The sequence below is a fragment of the Phallusia mammillata genome, chromosome 3 (genome assembly GCF_965637545.1).
Source record: "Phallusia mammillata chromosome 3, kaPhaMamm4.hap1.1, whole genome shotgun sequence".
In the NCBI taxonomy this organism is placed as follows: Eukaryota; Metazoa; Chordata; class Ascidiacea; order Phlebobranchia; family Ascidiidae; genus Phallusia; species Phallusia mammillata.
The window spans coordinates 5,351,100-5,372,775 of NC_137254.1; the positions used below are offsets into that span (position 1 = coordinate 5,351,100).

The window sequence follows — 21,676 nt, forward strand, 5'->3', positions numbered from 1 at the left end:
GTGAAATTTACATCATAGTAAGACAAAATAGGCATGAAAAACGACATTGTTATCAGTAACGGCATGTGCATTTTCAAAAAAACAAAAAACATGGAATTAAGCATGTTACTTTTAAAGTCTATTTAAGCCATTTTATAACTTAGATAAATTTGTACAATTGCGTTTTTAATGTTTGCGTTTTACCTCGATGGTTTGATAGGAACTTGCCAAATTTCAATAAAGGCTATTATGTATAAACTCTTGGTTATTGTTGTTCTTCTGGCATTTGTTGTCACAAACAGCGTTGCATTGCCACGTAAGTTACTTATTTAGCAAAATTATTGCAATATTTTAAGTTTTAAGATTGGATTTTGTTTAATCTTTACAGCATGGGCATTGAAAACCAAATTTGCAGTGATGGCTGATACGGAAAAAGTCTTTGCAGGTTTGTACTTTAGATTTTACAGAAAGAAATCAAAAAAGGGTGGAAAATACTTTTGTGCGTTAAACTCGCTTTTTTATGTTTTTTTAGAAAACGACAATGCCCTTGAAGACAAAGCGTCTTTTACAAGAACTTTCCTAGACCAATTTAGAAACTGAAGAATTGCTTCATAAATTGTTTGGTTTCAAATAAAGATATTTGGAGAAATAACGTTTTGTTTGTTTTATAGCAAGATACAAATATTTTAATTACAATTTCTCGTATTTTTGGTCTTACAAAACAAAAACACACAAAAAATTTTGTCAACAGGCTGAAACATCACAGCAAAATTACCCAACTAACATGGACACTTCATGTCTTTCTGCGTGTTTTATATTAGAGGAGGTATTTTACAATATACGTAAAATAACAATTAATCGTTGTTGTAGCTAACAACGAAACAGCAAGAAAAGGTTTAGCCCGGGCTATTTTACATAAGTTGCACACTATTTCTGTTTTGGAATGTAGGATATGAATTTTCTATTGCGTATTACCGAAAACTAGCTTAATGTGCGACTGGCGTGAGTTATGGTTGTAGATTTTCCATTAACACCATATCTCACAGCAGACCCCATTTAGGCCAAATTACCATAGGTGGCGCAAAGAGTTGAATTATTAATTTACCAGATAAAGTGGAGTGAGGTTAAGAAACGAGTTTTAAAGTTAGTTTTATTGAATTTTTAATAATAATACCTTGTCACAACTCTTTCGTTTTCTATAAGTAAGTCTTTGATGTTCTTTGTGCTGCCTACAGAAATATAACTAAAAGTGGGTCTGTCGTGAGGTATGGTGTAAGCAGATTTTACCAACCAAATCGTTTGGTATGTTTATTGCTTTGCATACTTAAACGGATTATGTACAGTCAAAAGCGGTGGACGCTTGTTATATACAATAGTCTGCCAGCATAAAGCAGGAACTTTGACCAGCTTTCGTTTTTTTCGCTATTATAGATGTTGGGCTTTGCAAGCTTAAAGTGGGTTAACAAACGTATGCTTTATATATTTAAAGGCTTGTTATTGTTGCAAACAAATTTGTCCTATTAAATAATTTACTTTTAGAGAGATCACATAAAATTTAGACTCAACAATTGCTGTGGTGGTAGATCTTCACCCCTGGATATGTTGCTGCCAGAAATTCAAATTCCACAAAAAGGCCTATTTCTCAAAGCCAACTGTTTCATAAGTTATATGCGGTTTCTTATAAGGTCGATTTGGTTACAACCTACTTGCGGGGTATAAGGTTCATATAAAGTACATTCCTATTCAGTTGCAATTTCAAGAGAAGCGTCCCTTTGAACCAAACGCTATATTAACTTGTTCAAGTTAATAGGGCCTTTACAGCACCACAAACAAAACTTTAATTAAGACAGGGGTTGCGCCTGTTTGATAATAACCAGTTAGTCCTAGTAGTAGTTCCAACTGTGCCAAATGGTTCGTGCATATTTAATGAACAGTCGCTTAATTAAATAGCCTGGCTGCAAAGCTTAAAGAAATGTCAACGAAAGAACCCACTAGTCTTGGCAAGTTATAATCGATTTAACTTCAAATTGACCAGTTTAAACGGGATAAAATATAGTAGGAATGCCCATTTAACAAGTGTTGCGTGGGCAATTTTTACTGTTAAAATAGCGCCTGTTACAGGCACGCTTTTGTTAAGGATTTTAAAGCGCGTACAGTCAACTATAAAGCGCTAGTTGCATGTAACTTACTTTTAAAAGCGGTTTTAACGACACAAAATTTTCGGGTATAATAAATTGTGTATAAAAAAACGCAAGAATACACTGTGTCCATGCGTTAAATACACACATTGTGGATCCGAAAGCGACATTTTAGGAATACAAATCGATTTAACGAATAACAAGAAATATGTCGTCTCAAAACCTATTGTTTTTAAGGGTGTCTGTTTCTATGACTCTCCTTAATTGAATTAAAAAGTAATTTTGTCAAATAATGGCGGCAGTCATTCATTGTGGAATGGTGTGCTTTACGCATTGAAAACGTAACATGTGCTTTAATTGGCAAGCGAGCAAAAAAGTACTTGATCAGAACAGTACTGTCACGTTCAACCAGTATTCGTGCAGTCAACCATAGCGCTTGTTACATGCGCGTGTTTGAACACGTGATACGGGTTTCCTAACAGGTTTTGAGCAGTCAACCACAGCCCTTGTTACATGCTCGACTTTGCACGCTTAAATTTCCAAACGATATTTGTTTAATTAACCATAGCGCTTGTTACATGCACGTCTTAAAATGTCAAAGCGGCTTTCCTAACAAGTTTTGTGCAGTCACCCATAGCGCTTGTTACATACACGACTTTTGTACACTTAAAGCGGGTTTTATAAGGAACTGTGTATGGTTAACCACAGCGCTTGTTGTACGCACGACTTAAAATGTCAAAGCGGTTTTTCTAACAAGCTTCGTGCAGTCAACCACATAGCGCTTGTTATATGCACGACTTTGTACGCTTAAAGCGGGTTTCCTAGCGAGCTTTGTGCAGTCAATCATACCACTAGCTAAAGAAAAACAGAAACACCCAAGACCGGAACCGAACCTATGACCCTAAGACCCGAAAGTTGGAAACTTCGCCCACCTGTTAGCCATCTGTCACCACACACAGCTACAACTGTCAAATTAAAACCTAATTAGAACCTACAATTCTACACCTGACAGCTGTACATGGATTATCAATTAAGGGACATCACCTCAGAACATAGAAATCAATATTTTATTGAGTACTTTTGTGGTTTCAAATAAAGGTATTGATTTCCTACTGTAAGCCGCCGCACAAAAACGTTGCTGGTCATTTAACCAAACACGAAAAATCAAGATTTATTTTTTCAAGTTACAATTTGATTAATTATTAATTACAGATTGTCAATGTAAGTACAGGTTTGAAATTGGATTTGTTTTTTTACCAGTTGTACGTTAGTGAAGGCATTTCAACGGAAAAGGGTTTTGGGACAAACACGGTTCGTAACTTTACGAATCAGCGGTGCATATTGACATACACATAAGCTCCATAAGCACATCGAGGACCACTATGAGCAACATTAGATTTGCAACTGTGGTCACACACCAGTTTGTATACAATATAGACCTACGAGTGTCTGTGGGCATACACACAAGCTCCCTCAGCATACTGAGCACCACTATAAGCCAGATTGAAATTAAATTTGCACGCCGTGGCCACATACCAGTTTAGTCGTAGCATAGATCTTATGTCTCTTGACATACACACAAGCTCCGTAACTACCTGGACGGCCAGTGTAAGCAGCTGTCAATGTGCACATGTGTTTTACCGACAACAGCAGTTATGCGCAGTATGTGTTTTACCGACAACAGTTCTATTGGACAGTTAATCCAAAATTATGTGCGCTATATACAACCTTAAAACACGGTGATAAAAGTTTTCCAACACAATACCATCGCAGTATGAGTATTTAGAAAACGTTTTAGGATTTAACCGAATTCCCACTCAAAACTCTAGGACGGTCTTCGCCGTTTTTAGTCAACTTATTGATTTTTCTACGTTTCCGATTACAAAAATCAATTTATTATCATTGCCGCTGTTAACGTCAACGACCATTATAAAGGGGGATTTTGAACAAAGCAACGAACACAAGCAATACGCAATTGTCAATATAGGTATTGGTCCCGACGAAACAGCTATAACGTGCTATTTGTCGTGAAGGCAATGACCTTTGGCAAATGTCCAGTAAAGGTTACGCAAAAGTATTTCAGACAATAAAAGCCGTTGGTTTTAAACCAATACCTATCCGCTGTTTTTTTTAATCCCTTTGCCAAAGAGTGAAGCTTTTGTAATTAAAAGCAATTTTTGAAACAAGTAGCTAACGTAATTGCAGTCTAAAGTTCTAATACTTTAGCAGTTTTGGAGAACAATACTTATACATGACTATAAATTAAAATTGGATAGTGATTCAATTCCCAGCTAAAACGGGTTATATTGACAGCGCTCACATGTATCTAAAGCATGATTATTTGACATTATGACTGGTTAAGCACAAAGTATGAGAGAATTTTAAGTTTGCAAACACGATTCGCCTTTGCAACATTTTTTAGGCATTTGTTTGCAACAACGATTTTTCGTTTAGCTGAATCATATCTCTAGTGGTGCTTTTTCCCACACTAATTTGCCCACACTAGCCTGTTGTGTTGAAAACAGCTTTGTCATTCGTCGGACTGTATTTTAGCTCACTGGTTCACAAACCTTATACTGATCGCGTTTTTTATGTCGCTATGTACCACCTAAATCCTATTTGAACAATGGGCTGACCAAGAAATATACCTATTCTTCTTGACTTGACCAATTCTGAAACAACGGTTATCCCTTCATAAGGAATGTTTAAGACACTTTCGCCAAATCAGTTGGGTAATTTGAGTTGCATTTTTGGATTTGAATTAAGCTACTGGCGTACCAGCTAAAAAGCTCCTGCGTACCACAAGTAAGTTAGTACGCGTACCGCAGGTTAAGAACCACTGTTTTAGTGCAACTAATGGTGTAAAAACGAGCTGCGTCTTTACTTAAACGGCACATGCGTTGTTTGTTTGTAGAAATGTCCGAGACGATGCTCGTGGATTCGAACTCCTCAACCTAAGGCAGCGTTTGCTAACTATGGGTTGCGACATCACAATTTGTTTAACGTGGTAATGGTTGATATGTATGTCACACGTTCTTTGTAACTATGTGTAAAGTATTTTCTGTCTGATAATGAACTAAACCAGCTCTAAATGGAAATGCTTTCTGACCAAATATTTTCAATCTGACTTAATAATTTTCATCAAAACCATTTTGTTTATAAATTTGCCTGTTTTATAGACAAAAGCAAAACTAAAATTGTAATTATGTGAATCCATGGGTCTCCAGAAAGTATTAAGGTCTCGTCAAAACCATTTTGGGAACCACCGACTAAGACAAACGAACTAACCATTTAGCCAAATCGCCTCACAGCAAAATGAAATACAATATTTTAAATCCCTACCTAAAGTCCCATTTCCTAATTCTACAAAAGTTTTAATTTAACCGCAAAAATAAATAAACCATTGCGCAGCGAATAAACTATGCATAAATTCTGCATTTTAAATGTTTCTTCACTAAATTATTAAAATCCGCTTAATGTTCTTAAAATTGACCAAAAACGCGCCGCGTAAATCCTGAATTGCTCTGGCGTATTAATATTAATGTGAAATGTCAACAAAAACCACTATAAGCCTAAAGCCTTGTATTTTACTATGGTAAAGTGCATTTAGTAATTGAGGTTTAGAATAAGGTTAAAATAATTGGTTTTGATACCTGATCGTCGCATTAGTTAGTTTTATGAAATTTATCCTAATCTTTGTCAAAAATAGACCTCGTTCTAGATATATTTGAACGTATCTTATTTCATTATCATAAACATGGACATTTTTTATAGATTCGTTTTTTGAAAATTAAATGTATTCAGGTTTTTTAACATATATTTGAAAACTGGAATGTTTTAAAACAAAGCAACAACCACTTTTGGTGATGCTACGTCACCATATACTCATGACGTCATTCTGTGACGTATTTTTTCCAGAATAATTCAAGTTTGGACCTAATTTTTTCGAAGCCGAAACTTGAGAAACTCAAAAAGCAAAAAAAAAATCACAAACAGTGACGTCATCAACTAGTGACATCATAGGGCTTACTTGAGCCGCGGTGACTTGACGATGACGACGATGGTGACGACGTTGGCGATGATCCCGAAGAGAGCTAAGGGTATGAGTAGGTATGCGACCACTTCTATGTTTTCTACACACATTCGGCGCCAATGAATTGTTTGGTTGACTGAAGTTGGGCAGGTCAGAGTCCGGTTTCGGTAAAATTCACTAGAAAAGATACGTAAAGGTTTTGGAGATAACATAAAGAGAAGATTGGTTTGAGAAATGATGGCAATTCTTGCAGAGTTAACTCGAGTTAGAAAGCACTCAAAATCTACTCGACTTGACTCGAGTCAAGACCTGAAATCGACTCGGCTTGAGACATTTGAAAAAACACTCGACTTAACTCGAGACATTTTTAAAAACTACTCGACTTAACTCGAGTCAAAACCTGAAATCGATAGACTCGAGACATTTTGAAAAACTACATGACTTGACTCGAGACATTTTGAAAAACACTCGACTTGACTCGAGTCAAAACCTGAAATCGATTGACTCGAGAAACTACTCGAATTGACTCCAGTCAAACCTAGAAACGAATCGACTTATGTGAAAAATACAATAACTCGATTTTTATTCGAGTCACTTTTAAAAAACGACTTAACTTCATTCACTTTTTGGTAAATACTTGAGAAGACTAATGATAAAAATAAAAAGGCTCGAGTTACCAGAGAAAATCTACTCGACACAAGTCGAACCCGACAATCAAACTACTCGATTACAAAAAAATTCCCTAACCAGTCAAAAATAAAAAGGTCAGTTTTATCGGGTAATAGAGTTTTGTGCGCATCAGCAAAATGTTTAATAACTCGATCTAACTGGCAGGAAAAGTAATAACTTAACAGTACATGTCCAAGAGGGAGAAAATCAATTGCATATTTGGCAAAATCACGTCTCAGAAAATTGCTAGTTGTTCCTAAAAACGTTCACTTTTAGTGTTTGCTTTTACTGTACACCAGGGGTCGACAACCTTTTAAGCAACGCGTGCCAATTTACTGGTTATTTCCATGTGGTAATGACTTCGCGTGCCAACATTTTTCTGAGTAATAGTGGTTTGTACCAGCTGATATCCATAGTGAACAGAAAAAATAGGCTTTGACGGTGTAGCATGGATTTTAAGAATATGGAATGATCAACTATTGAAAATAAGCAATGTAACATTTGAATTAGTACTTCAAAACAAACACGCAAATCGGTGGGCGTGCCATAAAAACCCACTTCGAGTGCCAACCAAAGCACGCGCGCCAGGGATTTCCGACCCCTGCAGTACACAATATCAACGTTCTTTTGTGTTCCGAAACGCGTATAGTCCCTCGTATTCAATTGGTATAGCTATTGTTGATCCAAATACACAAGGCTGTTGAATTTAAGTTGGATAGTAGCGGTCGTAAAGAATGGTACGATTGCCCAATTAAAATTGACCTATAGCTTAACACAGCTTTTGAAAAAGGGCAGTAGGGAATTGCCAAATGGTATCATTACGATTGTAAGTGCCCATGGTTAGTTTTCAACGCGTTTTGAGGTCCAAATAAATCATTTACATGAAAGGTTACAATTATGTGCAAATAATTTCAGAGCTAAATGTATTGCAAGGCCGAAAAAACAGGCCATGTATTTTTCAGCTTTATATCATTTAAAGTGAAAATTGTACAAAATTCTAACACAATGACTAAAACAACTAGCTGCATAGCTGTGCTGGTAATAAACAAAAAACATACATATTTTTGTTGCGTAGTGTTTGTTACAAAAATTAATAAGGTTATTAGACAAAAAACAATTCCATAGAAAAAAAAATTCCACAAAATTTTGATTTACCTGCGAGCACTGTGATTTTATACTAACGAACGAATAAACTTTGTGGTTCAGTAGCGTTATTTAATCTAAACATCTAGCAGGGCATAACAAAAAATACTATATCAACACCCAAAGAAAAACGGCCATATCAATCAGTACAGTATAACAGTGCTGGTATAAAACACAACTTCGTAAATAGGGCGTCTAGGCCCCCTGGTGTGTATTTGTGTGTTTTCAAGCAACGTAAGGTCAATATTACCTGAAATTTTGACTTTAAATTAAAACTTCTACTTAAATTATGACAATTTTTGTGTACAAATCAAAGCAAAAAGCATTGTCGCTTGGTAAAGAACACACAGCGACAAAATTACACCAAAACGGTTACCAAGCCGGAAATAGCTGCGTAACGTTGAAACGTTATGGAGCGCAAAATAATGGATGGCACAATTGGTGGATATAATGCTTAATAGTTCAAACGTTTTATGAAGCGTACTGTATCACATGTAACCTTTAGGCAGTGGTGGGATTCAGCCGGTTCGAACCAGTTCTATAGAACCGTCTCACGAATTTGTTTGAGATCAGCGAGCCGGTTAGCATTATTGGTTACTGTCAATGGATTTTTTGTAACAAAACGGGCTGAAAAATATGACTTTTGTGATGGTACCGACTGACAAATAATTTGAATCCCACCACTGCCTTTAAGCATATTTCATTCAGCAACATTTGATTGCTAACGAATTAACAAGTTAAAGCCAAACTTCGTATACATAACATTGATACTATGTTTGAACGTTATTTGTAGTTGCCACTATGTACGATATAAAAAGGACTTCTTCTTTAGGAAGTAACGCCTCTCCTCTCATGGGATTTGACGTCACTAACCATAACAAGCTCAGTCAATTACCGGAGGGTTTGGACGAAGTACAAGATACGGGTCGGCGGTTTTGTCAAACACTTCATGCAATTTGAACGATTTTCCTAACCAGTTTAGCGCACTAAACCGCGATGATTGATATGTGTATGACTTTGTAAGTTTGAAACCGATTTCCCAACCAGTTTTGTGCAGCCCACCGTATAACTTGTTAAAGCTTTGCAAGTTTAAATCAAGCTCGTAAAAACTTTATAGTAATGACGTACAACCCAACCCAGCCATATTATTCGAAAGCAATTATGCAAAACCTGTGACCGCTGAAAATGTATACATAAAAAATGGGTATTGGCAACCATGCATCAAAATAAAACTATTTTCTTAGTTATGTAGCTCCAAACATGGTCCAAACATGTGGGCGTACAGCCGTGTTTTATTGTTAATTTAGGTGGGCGTCTAGACTTATTGTTGAGTTCAGTGGGGACATTGGCGACCGTGTGAGGCATAGAACATCAGCTCGGCAATAAGCAAAATGTTATGAGCCTCTCTGTACTAGGACTTGTCGAATCAGGGTCAACCTGGTGAATACACGAGATGAAACAAAATGCTGATAAAAAAACACTCAAGTCAGCGTTCTAGGGTTTTAAGAAGTTTCGTTAACTAACCACTGCCATAACAGTTACTAAATCCACAAAGATTCAGTGGTTAGAAGTACAATTACAAAAATGAGTATCAAGTTGTATTGCGTGCAATAATTATTATAATACGCCTGACAATTCATTCACAAAAAAAAAGGGGTTTGTTTTTGTAAAAGCATTGAGCCAATAAATGATAAGCTGCAGACATACACATTGTTCCTATGAGACCTTATGGGCCGAAACAGTGTGCACTGTCTGCAGGTTTGTTTTTGTTTAACAATTTAGGATTTGCGTTGAGTTTAATTCGCGGACTAAAACAAATCGTAGCAGCACAGTTTCGCTAAAACATAAAGTCTAAAACCAAGTCGGAAATTTAAAAGGTCGCCGCTCTTTAAAAATCAAAAACAAACTTGTTGATCTATTGCGTTTACGTGACCTGCTTCAAAACGTTAGATCTCATTAAACTAGTGCGTCAAACTGTATAGGAGTTGGTAAGTTGTGTAAACAGGAAGTAGGTTATTTGACCTACATCAACGTTAATCATCGTCAAAACAGTTTCAAGTTTACTACGAAATTTGAACACATAAACCAGTGGTGTAAAACATTTAAAGCAAAGATTTTGAAACTTTTTAATTGTATTTTCATGATAGACCCTTTGCCGTTATAAGAACTCGCGATCCATAAAGCTAATATGAAAAACAAAAATCTTAAGTTAATGATAAACAATGGGAAATTTCCCCTTTTTCCACAGCAAGATGTAGAACAGAAATTACAGTAAACCTCGATTAGTCCGGACCTGTTCGGACCAAAATTTTTGTCCGGATTATGCGAAGATCCGGATTAATCGAATTTGTTATAACCACGGTTTTCTGTATTAAAAAACAAAAGCTAAAGGTAATGCTAATATTTCCATTTTACACAATAAGATACAGAATAGAATCTAGTGTTAAAAAATTTCGCAAAACAGTCATCCAAAGGCATATTACCTTTTGAACAGTGGTGGGATTCAACCGGTTCGCACCGGTTCTATAGAACCGTCTCACAAAATTTTTTGAGATCAGCGAACCGGTTAGCATTACTGGTTACTGTCAATGGATTTTGTAACAGAACCGGCTGAAAAATATGATTTTGCGATAGAGCCGACTGGCAAAAATATTGGAATCCCACCACTTCTTTTGAGCTCACCCCCCAAAAAAAAATCATTCTATGCATGTTTTCAAAGCCTAGTATTTATCAAAAAATTGTCAATCCATGCACCGCAGTCGTTACAGTTTAATGTTTAGTGGGGTTTGCAGTTACATCGTGTACTTGAACATGTTTGCAGGTTTTGCAACCAAAATTGCTTAATTAAGCTGTATATGCTTGTTATATGTTACATGCTACGCGCAGATTGCCCAGCAAAATCAAATTACAAACACTCTTGTCATTCAACAGGAGTATAGTGAACATATAATGGATATCAAGTTCGTTGTCTTTATACCTAAAAGGGATAGAAAGGACAAAGATATTGCATCGTATTGGTTTTGCGCTGAGTTACGCAACAAAAACGATATTTTTCGGTCATTGTGCGACGAAAACGTTGTAAAACCACACTATAATGGGTGCGGTGATCTCGCTTTTGACGTGAAAAGTGTAGGGCAATCATGGATTAGAAATACGATATCCTAGCCCTAGAGGGGGTTTTGAGAAGCGATTTCGGTCAAAATAATCATGCAAAATGTATGTTTCAAGGATTTGAAAATGGGTTACGGAGCCTGCGGTATACATTATGGGATTCTTAAGTTGGTTTGTGCAGGAAAAAGAGACCAAATAAACATCACATATTAATTTTTCATGTGTGCAAATTTCAAAATGTATTCTTTCGAAACAAATCAGGCAATTTGTTTTCATTACACATTCAGACCACATATACCGTTCAAAATTTTAACTTGTCACCAATTTTGATTTTAAATCTTGCTTTATTGATATAAACATTAAGTAAAACAAAGAAAACAATTAACATTCCCTTCTCAATTAAATTACCTCATACTAATTATCAATTTTACCCGATACTTGCTTTGTAATTATTTATTGACGATACACTTAATTCGATACCACATCCGGCTAAATGCGATATACTTATGACGTAGATAATACGTAATTGATTTAGCTTAGGTCGTTTCTCAGAACTTAAAGCTTTTGTTAAATTTCCACTGTGACATAATGTGCTCTTAATGTAATTAAACACTAGATACGGAGCATTAAAATTCGATTTTTCCTCAACGGTAGAGTTGGCTCGTATTTTAAACCCCGGTTTCTGTCTAATTAAAGTAATCCTGTTTGTGTTGTTTAAGGAGCTGCGGTCCGTGTTATCCTGGAAGTACGGATTAAGCGAAAAATCACTTGAAGGAAAATGGTCATAAAAAATACCTGAATATTACGGAAAATACGAGCCCTTTCATTTATTATAAGCAACCCGTAAACATCTGAATGTATACGTAGATTATTATGAATGTAAATACAAAACGACATTTTAAATTGCCGATTTGTGATAGGCTATTGATATTTTTGCACAAATGTAACAAGCGCTATGGCTGACTACACGAAGCTCGTTTAGAAACCCGTTTTAATCGTGCAAAGTCGTGCATGTTAAAGCGCTATGGTTGACTGCACAAAGTTCGTTTGGAAAATTGCTTTAAGCATCCTATGTCGTGTATGTAACAAGCGCTATGGTTGACTGTACGAAGCTCGTTTAGAAACCCGCTTTTATCGTGCAAAGTCGTCCATGTGACTAGCGCTATGGTTGACTGCATCAAGCTCGTTTAGAAACCTGTTTTAAGCGTGCAAGGCCGTATATGTAACAAGCGCTACGGTTGATTAACAATGTTTGTAAGCAACCAGGTTAAAAAGTGATAGAAGAAATGTACTATACTGTTTTGATCGAATATTTTATTTCTCCCTTGCCAATTAATCTACATGTTACGTTTTCAATGCACAAAGCACATTATTCCACAATGAATGACTGACGCTATCAAGCGACAAAATCACTCTTTTAATTAAATTAGGAAGAGTCAGGAAACCATACACCCTTGAAAACGATACGTTTTGGAACAACTCATAGCTTATATTGTCATGTGGCAAAGCGATTTGTATTTGGGAAATGTCACTTTCTAAAGCACAATGTGTGAATTTAACACATAGAAATAATGTATTTTTTGTGTACTTCAATCACAAATTGTCTCAACCAAAAATTTCGAGGCTTTCTGCTTTTGTACTCAGGAACAACAATTTGGGTTGTAAAAGCAAATTCCAATGGTTACTTGGGCGTATATTTTCCCCGTAAAACATATTTGCTATGTTGCTTTGCCGTTTTAAAAGCAAATACAGCAAAAAGGTCAAATGTTTACCTTAAATTTTACAATTGTCTAAAAGCCCATTAAATATACTTACGTCACCATAACGATTGAATACGTCACAAGTATTTATTCTAGAATTTCGTTCATATGTTATTGTTCAAAATTAAAACAGTAAACAGTAAAGTAACAGAATAACCTAACTAACTTTGAAATCTAATGCATTTTGTGTTTGCTGACAAACAATTTTCAGCTAAAACAAATAATAAACTTTGAAAACAAACCTGTCCATATCGGTAATCGTATTCCGTTGTCCTTTGTAACGAAAACTTCGTAAAAACTTGGGCTGCACTTTAATACCCGATGAGGTTTTGCTTATTTCAGCAATTTGTGACACCAAGGTTGTTTTTCTTCTTTATTGGTTGATTTTTAAGTTTCGAAACTGACCTAAGTGGACAGTAAACACTATTGAAGACCACTTTGCTGATTCAGACGCCTTTTTAACAACTGCTAAAACGCTTCGCTATCTTCAGTGCTATTTAATTTGCGGCGAGAGAATGAAAAAAGGTAGTTTTTTTCGATCGCGGTGGTATTCTCTCGATTTGCCTGTTACATTATGGATTTCGGTAGAACTTACTTTTTCCTTTAACGGGACGTCAATTTTAATTCATTCTTGTTTTCTTGTACTGTTTTTTTGTGTGGTTCGACCCTATTCAATCATTTTTTGGATTTAGGATAAAAATTTTTTTTTTTTTTTTTTTTTTTTTTTTTTTTTTTTTTTTGCATTGCTTTGTGTCAGTATTGTAGAACATTATCTATAAAGTTGTTTTTTTATTACAAGATTGTGCAATAGGAAAATAAATGTTTGATGTTTTTGTTTGTTTTGAACTTGTTAGCTGAAATTAATTTTGACTTTTCCTGTTGTTCTTGTATTGTTTCCGTTAATTTATTTCAGGTACCGTATCAAATAAATATTTGTTATTTCCAAAGATTTTAATTTAATTTGTTTGCATTCACTTTAATTAAATTAAAAATAAATTAATGAATAGATTAAAGTCTATTTATTCTTAATTTACGTGTTTTTGAATGCAATTTTTAATTTTGTTAAAATAAATTTAACAAAACTATTAATTTATGTTGTATCGTACCTAAATTAAAAAATCCATGATTTTCCTTCAGTGGGATGGGTCTTGAAATTTAATAAACCGTTTTGTAAATGCATTTAACTTAATTATGGAGGCTTGGATTCCGTTTTTATGGCTTTTTTAATTTGTAAATTTGAATTTTGTCATGGTTGTAGGCCACAGTTTAAAAATAGTGTATTTGAGTCTAAAAAATCTGTTTTTTTGTCACATATTTGCCTTTTAACATAGTCTTTTCTGTTGTTCATGAAACGTTTATTTTTTGGTTGCTTGTGTTATATTGTTGGGGTAGAAGAGATACATATTTATGCATGTTGTAGACGCAGTTATTTGCGCAAAATTTGTATGCCTAAAGATTAAGTATGAATGATTTTGCTCCTGTGTTGTAAATGTTAATTTTTGAGTCCTATGCTGTATTCATTCCAGTTTAAAAAGAATGGCCTGCGTGGGGGGTTTATCCTTTGTGCAACATTTCAGAATTTTCCTTTTAATCAAAAAAAAATTAAGATTTTGACATGTACGTATCCGAGTAAAAAAATGTTGTCCATGTAGTTTTGCAGAACTTCCATTGCTAAATCTGACACATTTGTGATAAATTTACGTTGTACAACGAAGTTCTATGTCATCACAAGCCTTATTTCACAAATAATCCACGTAAATCAGTCAAACTGGTAAAAATCTGTTGTGTTTATTTGGTAATTCTTTTTGTCTGATTGTCTTGCAGGCATTACATACAAGTTGCATCAATCGGTAAATCCACCTGTCAAAAAAAAGTCAATTAGTTCGCGCACATTTGCGCAGAAAAATTGCCATTCCACACAAAAATTACATTTATTGTAACGAAAAAAATCTCAACACTATTTAGTTTGGAGTTAGGTTTTGTAACAACATTAAATCTTTTGTTGCATCATGAGAAGCAAGAACTTCCTGTGATGAAATTGCTAAATCCAAATCAAGAATTTGTTGTCAAAATATCAGCAGTTGATTGGCAGAAAATTGAGCAAATCAGAATTTGTTTGCTGAACAGAAAATTTCTATATTTATATATCCCTTTTTAGTAATTGACAGGATTTTATTGAGCTTAGTTAGTCCCTGATTTTGTCTAAACAGCATAGACACCTACTTTTATTGTTTTGTGTAAATGTTCACCTAATGACATAGCAATGCATCCAGGAAAATAAATTGTCACTAATTTAGACAACATAATAAGAAATTACCAAGATGTTTAGTAATTGCTGTCATTACATAAAACAATATGCATCAAAATCCTGCTTTATCCCATGGTTATTTTCTTATTGTAGGGTCTTTTGTAAAATAGGAGTATTTTCTGAAATACTTCTTTTACTGCTGTGTGTACCTGTTCACAATGTCTGGCGTAATAAGTAAGTAATTTTAGTTATGTTGTATGTGGGTAACTGGCCTTGTCCAAGTCAATAATATATATATAATGATCAGTGTACTGAATACTGGTGATGGGATGAGTACCTAATACTCAGTATATATTGACCGATTTCAGAGGTATACTCATACTCAGCATCAAAATGTTTAACCTCAGTTTTCGATAGTGAAGGGCGGTTAACACTACGAGAATCCAGGCAACTTTTTGCCAAAATTGCTTTGGACAGCACAAAATCGGGAAAAAGTTCTGCCAGGTTATCTATATTGTTTTTGCTATTGTGTGGAAAACACATTTTTCTACATGCTTCTGCATGTTAGTGTGCGCACATGTACCCCGACCATGACAGACAAATTAGCTAGTGATATACAACTAAGTACCAATGTTTAAGTACTCGGTAATCGTAATCAGTAGCGAACGTATATACACATGGTACACGCTTTAAAACATGGTATCGTCCCATCACTTTATAATCAGTGTCATTCCAAGCAAGTATAAGCTCGAAACTGCCGCAAGCCTAATGTTGACTGTTACCATGCTACCTTTTTTTACAGTCCCTAGAAACTTCGTTCTGCTAGAAGAGTTGGAATGCGGTATGAAAGGGTCGGGAGACGGCACTATTAGCTGGGGTCTCAAAAATGAAAATGATGCCACATTCACATACTGGAATTGCACTATTATTGGACCCCCTGACGTAAGGCCACTAAAATTAATCACAAAACAATCTATAAAAAGCTGAATAAAAGCCTTCTTTGGACTTAAGAAGACCAGCGATCACTGCACACTCGTATATATATCACAGTATGCCTGGCATATTAAAGGCATTATACCGAATCAGCTGGTTCGGGAGAGACTCCGTTCGTGGGTTTGAATCCCTCCGCAGGTTAGATTTTTCTAGCCTACGCCTTGCCAGATATGTTGGTGACCGACTGATTCAAAATGGTGCCAATGGGCCTGCCATACTGTGATTTACTTGGACTTAGTGTTTTTTTTCTCCAGAGGAAGACTTCTAATGTACAACCATGGGCCCATTTCATGGCAGATTATGACTTTTAAATTGTTCAAAGCTTGTTTGATAAGGCTTGAACTTGTAAAATTTGGGTCAGTGATTCTCAATGTGTGCCATGGTATTTTGTTTCCAAAATCAGTTATAAAAAGCTTTCAAACATGCATCTGTATAGTTTCATGTGCATTTTCGGGAATGAGTCACGCCTTTTTTACTTCAATAAACTAAATTTGAAACAGGTGTCTACAACTAAATTTTGTTATTTAACGAATCTCCTGCAGACAGTAGAATGTAAAAAAGTAAGATGCTTGCTTTTGATCAGTTGAACATTAGGCTGTTTCATAAAAAACAGATGAAAAGCATATTTTTCCTGTGTTTTTATGAAACAATCTAATTATCACTGTCTATAACTGTTCAACTTTTTGTTGGTGTTTATGTAGCTAAAGTCACCCTTTGTGCTTTGCAGACCACTTTTGCAAACAGGATTTACACTTTAGAGATATACTGCGGTGAAAGCTACCCAGACAAACCACCGAAAGTTAAATTCTGCACAAAAATAAACCACCTGTTTGTGAACTCTGCAGGAAAGGTATTCACTTTTGTGTACTCTTAAGATTCTACTAAATGACATATACTGGTTAACCATAATATATTCTGTTTATTGGCATGGAGACAATAGTCCTAAGAAAGTGTGCTGTGTGCAGGACTGTTGTGTGCCAAAATTGTAGTAAGCAGAAATTCTGTTTTTTACTGGTTTGCTATTTGTGGATTTTAGAAAATCCCACAATGGCTTAGAAAATTTACCATAGACCTGTGGTTGGCAACCGCCAGTCGTGAGATTCAATTTTTTTGTCAGTCGGTTCTGCCACAACAGTTGTATTTTTTAGCCGGTTCTGTTACAAAAAGTCCATTGGCAGTAACCAGTAATGCTAACCGATTCGCTGATCTCATAAAATTTCGTGAGATGTTTTTTTAGAACCGGTGCGAACCGACTGAATCCCACCGCTGGTTTTAGTGATACAGTGTCGCTGTATTGTCTTCTACCACGTGAAATAAACTAAACCTAACTCAAATGTAACCTGTACAATTTTGCTTGCAGCTTGATGACAAATTTCATGCCCTAATGTGTTGGTCAAGAAACTCATCAATAAAACAGCTGTTGAAAGATATTCGTACTTCAATGCGCGATAAAAAGAATTGCACTCTCAAACAGCCACCCGAAAACAGTACTTACTAAATAGGCAATATTGTTCCAATTCGTCATGTGTTTTTTTCATGCATTGTCAGAATTTCTGCTCAAAATGAAATCAAGGGAATGCATATCTAATTTTGATTAGGCACTTTTTTGGGACCAAAAATTTTATGAAATGTTTTTCTTCTTCTAAACAAATAATAGTATATTTTAAGTTTTGAAATATACCTAAAAACTGGATAATATATCATATTTATGCACAGGTCCTAAAATTAACACAAAAAAATGGAAAAAAATGTCCATAAAATGTACTTTTTGGAACGACACTATTTTTGTGAGCATTTTGGTTTTGCGATTTTGCCAAAATGCTAAGCAAAAACGTTTTGCGACTTTCTTGTATATAGTGAAACAAAAAAAACGAAAAATTAATGAAAACGAAAAAATGTGTGTGTTATGTGGTACCCCAAAGGCTGGGTTATTACTTTAGAAATATTATAGAAACGTTATCAGAAAAGCAAGGGTTACGCAGTGTTTGATGCACATTTTAAGCGGTTTTCCCAGCAAGCTTTGTGAAGTCTATTCCGTTTAAGTGCAAAATACAGTCATAATTCCTAACTTTATACAATCAGGCAGAAAAAAGTTTGGTTTCAAAAGTTAGTTTCATGCCTTTTTAAAGTTATTTATAGCTTTTGCCAACTTAAAAAACTAGCTTCTTCTGGATAAGGATACTGTTTGTAACGTTGACCAGTTAATAACCACAACAAATTTAAACTATGTTGTCGGAACACCGGCATTTGGATTCCCGGGTGTAGGCACGCCTGCCTCGATGGCGACTTGTTAAAGGCGGCTACAGTGTAAACTATAATGTTCATTGCAAATTGTTTGGTGAGTCTGATCTTTGCATCTCAATAACAGCTGACTGATTAACAGCCACACATATGTCTCTTCTTTCTTTGTATTCTTGAGTAAACGTTTCAAAGACGAACGATGAAATCAGATTCCACATCCCCAAAGGGAGAAAAATAGAAGAAAATAGACTACCAGATGACTAAAAATAGTCTAAGAATAGACCCAGAATTCACCCAGCATTCCCCGGCCGACAAAGTCGAAAATAAGCTATATATAGTAGAGCAAAATATTGGCTATTGCGTGAAACCTTTTTTCCTTTAAGTTATAGAATTCATTTTATGGCAAAGGTGCAATTTATAAAGTCATAGCGCCCTCGAACCGAGCTGCTATGCTTCTTCTCAAGTACGAGCGGCTGTGTTCTACTTGAAACTTGAAACGGAAACGACAGTATAAACAAGAGGAAGTATGCGTAATGATGAACAAACACCTTATGTTTGTGCAGAACATTCTAGAATAACAAAATGACTCAAAATATCTTATGACTTGCATGAGAACGGAAATACCAACACTTACATCCAGTTATAAGGAGGTTAAACACTTCCCCTACATGCTGTGCAACATTATTGCAAACAACATGCTAACGTTGAACATAAACTTTGTGCACATTAATATCATGACCGCTACACGCAGTGTTTCATGCGCATTTTAAGCGGTTTTCCTAGCGAGCTTTGTGAAGTCTATTCCGTTTAAGTGCAAACTACAGTCATAATTCCTAACTTTATACTTTCAAGCAGAAAAAATTTTGGTTCAAAAGTTAGTTTCATGCCTTTTCAAAGTTATTTATAGTTTTTGCCAACTTAAAAAAACTAGCTTCTTCTGGATAAGGATGCTTTTTGAAACGTTGACCAGTTAATAACCACAACAAATTTAAACTATGTTGTCGGAACACCGGCATTTGGATTCACTCCCGGGTAACAATGTATCGAAACAAATGTAATATTTGTTTCACCTGTGAGTATTTCGCAGCCGTTTCTTGATTCTGCAGCACAGGTGCACTGTTTTTGTACTGTTATATAGGCCTACCGTTTTTATGCCGATGACGACAAATGCAACAGTTTATTAAACGATCGACAAACTCGAAAACAAACACAGAAACGCGAATACACGTTTATACTCGCACCAATGTAAATATATGTATACAATATATTTATAATATTTGTATACAACGAAAACCGCTCTGGGATAAAATTTAACGATGTTGAGTTTCCCTGCGACGAAAGCGACTTTACTGCTCTTTAAGATAAAGTTTTACGATGTTTTAGGAATGTTAAATTTCTGAGACCAGTGTAGGCACGCCTGCCTCAATGGCGGCCTGTGAAGGACCGCTACGGTGTAAACTATGATGTTCATTGCAAATTGTTTGGTGAGTCTGATCTTTGCATCTCAATAACAGCTGACTGATTAACAGCCACACATATCTCTCTTCTTTCTTTGTATTCTTGAATAACGTTAAAGGCGAACGTTCAAATCAGCTACACATCCACATGGGATAACAATAGAAGCCCCAAAATAGCCGCTTTCCCGGTGGAAATAGCAGGAACAAATAGAATCCACAAATAGAACAGAACTAGCACGGCGAAAACATCAAAGTCTACGCTTATATAACAATGTGAAACCTTGGCCGGTGTACGAATTCTTTTTCTCATATTACTTATATTATTTATTTTAAGGTAGCCATGTAATTTATAGTGCCATAGCGCCTTTTGGTGAACACCATATGCTTTTTCACAGGGTGGAAACGACGCGTTCTAATACGAATCACAACTGCGGAAACATTGCAAATACCGACGGAAATATGTGTCATAAGGGAATAAACACTATGTTAACTGTTAGATCTTTCTGGAACCCGAAAAATGGCTGAAAATAACTTATGACTACCATAGAAACGGAAATATAAACATTAGTCTATGCAGAAATGAGGGTAAACATTTCCATTTCGTGGTGTGAAACGTTATTGCGAAATAACATGCAATCGTTTTCATAAACATTGCACAATAGTGTTGTAACCGCTACACCAGCAAACTTTAAAGCTATGGTACCCAGCCGGGGAGGAAATCCTCTCAAGTGAGGAATTTTGAAACTGAAGGGAAGGAATTTTACTTTAATTTTGACACGTGGTTTGTAAATAGACAGCACTTATAAGCTCTTCGAATATAACCGAAGGTTATTAAAACCAATTTTTGAATGATCTTTGTATGGTTTAGCAACTACTTTGCAGTATATATTAGGCAGGAAAGAAAAATGTTTCGAAAAAAGGTTGGAAACTACTGCTTTGAAGTTAAATAAAAATACCGCAAATGTCTGTTGTGCCACTACAATGAATACGGTAAGCACAAAAATGCGCAAAGAAACACGAAAAATACACCTAAATTGCGTTTTGGGGGCAAATTCCTTTTTTCTGCATTAAAAATGTTCCAAAATAGCGTATTAAATCGATTGTAAGCTGCAAGGCATACAGTTTTTTAACCTACCGTTTGTTGTACACCCACAAAAATATCATACCCACTTAAATACGTATAACACGAACAATACATATAAAATACTGTTTTAGCGAAATCTTACTTTTTTTACTGGATTAAAAATGTTGCAAAAAAGTAAAAAAGTCCAAATTTTGATACGCTTGAATGCTTTTCACTTCTTTGTTGTGAGAAAATCCACTCTCAGCAAAAAAACACGAACTCTACTCGGTAACAAATTGTGTTTCATTCAGTTGTCAGTCGCCTACGAGCCACAACAGGCAACCAAACATGTGTTTGTTCGTTTATTTACTTATGTGGCGAATACTTATAGACTTGTTATGAGAAAAACAAAAGAATTTGGGCTTTAATCTTTCACTGAATTCGTTTTTGGAAATTACAAGTTAACTGCTAAAAATTTGGAAAAAAACGTTTTTTGACTCGTGTTTATTTCACCGGGTAAAATTAATCGTAGCAGCACAATTGAGCAAAAATATTCTGCAAGCTAGAAATGAAATAGCTGCACTATAAAGCGTGACAGAGTAAGAGGGAGGCAAATTTGTTAATATATAACTTAAAATGTCATTTTCAATTTTCACCTAAATTATAGTTGCGTTAAAATGAATTGTAGCAGATTTTTAGGAAGCCAGAAAGTCAAAATTTACATTTTGGGAAAGTTTTTGATTAATTTAGCTTGTTTTTGAATTTAGATGAAAAGTTAATAATTCAAGAGCTAATTTATAAGGCAGTGTAGATTATTGTAATTTTGTAAAGAGTTTATCAA

At 35.3% G+C, this 21,676-nt stretch overlaps 2 protein-coding genes and 1 long non-coding RNA gene across 4 annotated transcripts in view; 2 read left to right on the plus strand and 1 right to left on the minus strand.

The window, feature by feature from the left end:
* Positions 1–13,280, minus strand: part of LOC145218824 (uncharacterized) — a 56,394-nt gene extending 43,114 nt beyond the window's left edge. Inside the window, exons 1-2 of the mRNA XM_080086231.1 lie at positions 13,076–13,280; positions 6,148–6,327 (exon numbers count right to left, since the gene is read on the minus strand). Coding sequence (XP_079942357.1) covers positions 6,148–6,327; positions 13,076–13,083 — 188 coding nt within the window. The 5' untranslated portion in view covers positions 13,084–13,280. The remainder of the gene's footprint in view (positions 1–6,147; positions 6,328–13,075) is intronic.
* A 781-nt stretch (positions 13,281–14,061) lies between these two features.
* LOC145218797 (ubiquitin-conjugating enzyme E2 variant 2-like) lies at positions 14,062–18,610 on the plus strand. 2 transcript variants are annotated; one of them, XM_080086203.1, is made up of 4 exons: positions 14,062–15,315; positions 15,884–16,023; positions 16,802–16,924; positions 17,435–18,610. In XM_080086203.1, the coding sequence occupies exons 1-4, from the start codon at positions 15,300–15,302 to the stop codon at positions 17,570–17,572; spliced, it is 417 nt and encodes a 138-aa protein (XP_079942329.1). In that variant the 5' UTR covers positions 14,062–15,299; the 3' UTR covers positions 17,573–18,610. The 2 variants fall into 2 exon arrangements, with proteins under 2 accessions (XP_079942329.1, XP_079942328.1); XM_080086202.1 differs by lacking the exon at positions 14,062–15,315 and having other exon boundaries at positions 15,359–16,023.
* Positions 18,611–19,227: 617 nt separating this feature from the next.
* On the plus strand, positions 19,228–20,268 carry LOC145218798 (uncharacterized). The gene is made up of 2 exons (XR_013857747.1): positions 19,228–19,799; positions 20,168–20,268. It is a non-coding gene; the product is annotated as an uncharacterized LOC145218798 (long non-coding RNA).
* The last annotated feature ends 1,408 nt before the right edge of the window (positions 20,269–21,676 follow it).

Bases quoted from the DNA above. Each gene is read 5' to 3' on its own strand.
- LOC145218797 (XM_080086202.1), top strand. From the start codon at position 15,778: ATGGTATCGTCCCATCACTTTATAATCAGTGTCATTCCAAGCAAGTAT. The intron at 16,024-16,801 runs GTAAGGCCACTA...TGTGCTTTGCAG, and splicing joins CTATTATTGGACCCCCTGAC to ACCACTTTTGCAAACAGGAT. The intron at 16,925-17,434 runs GTATTCACTTTT...TTTTGCTTGCAG, and splicing joins TTGTGAACTCTGCAGGAAAG to CTTGATGACAAATTTCATGC.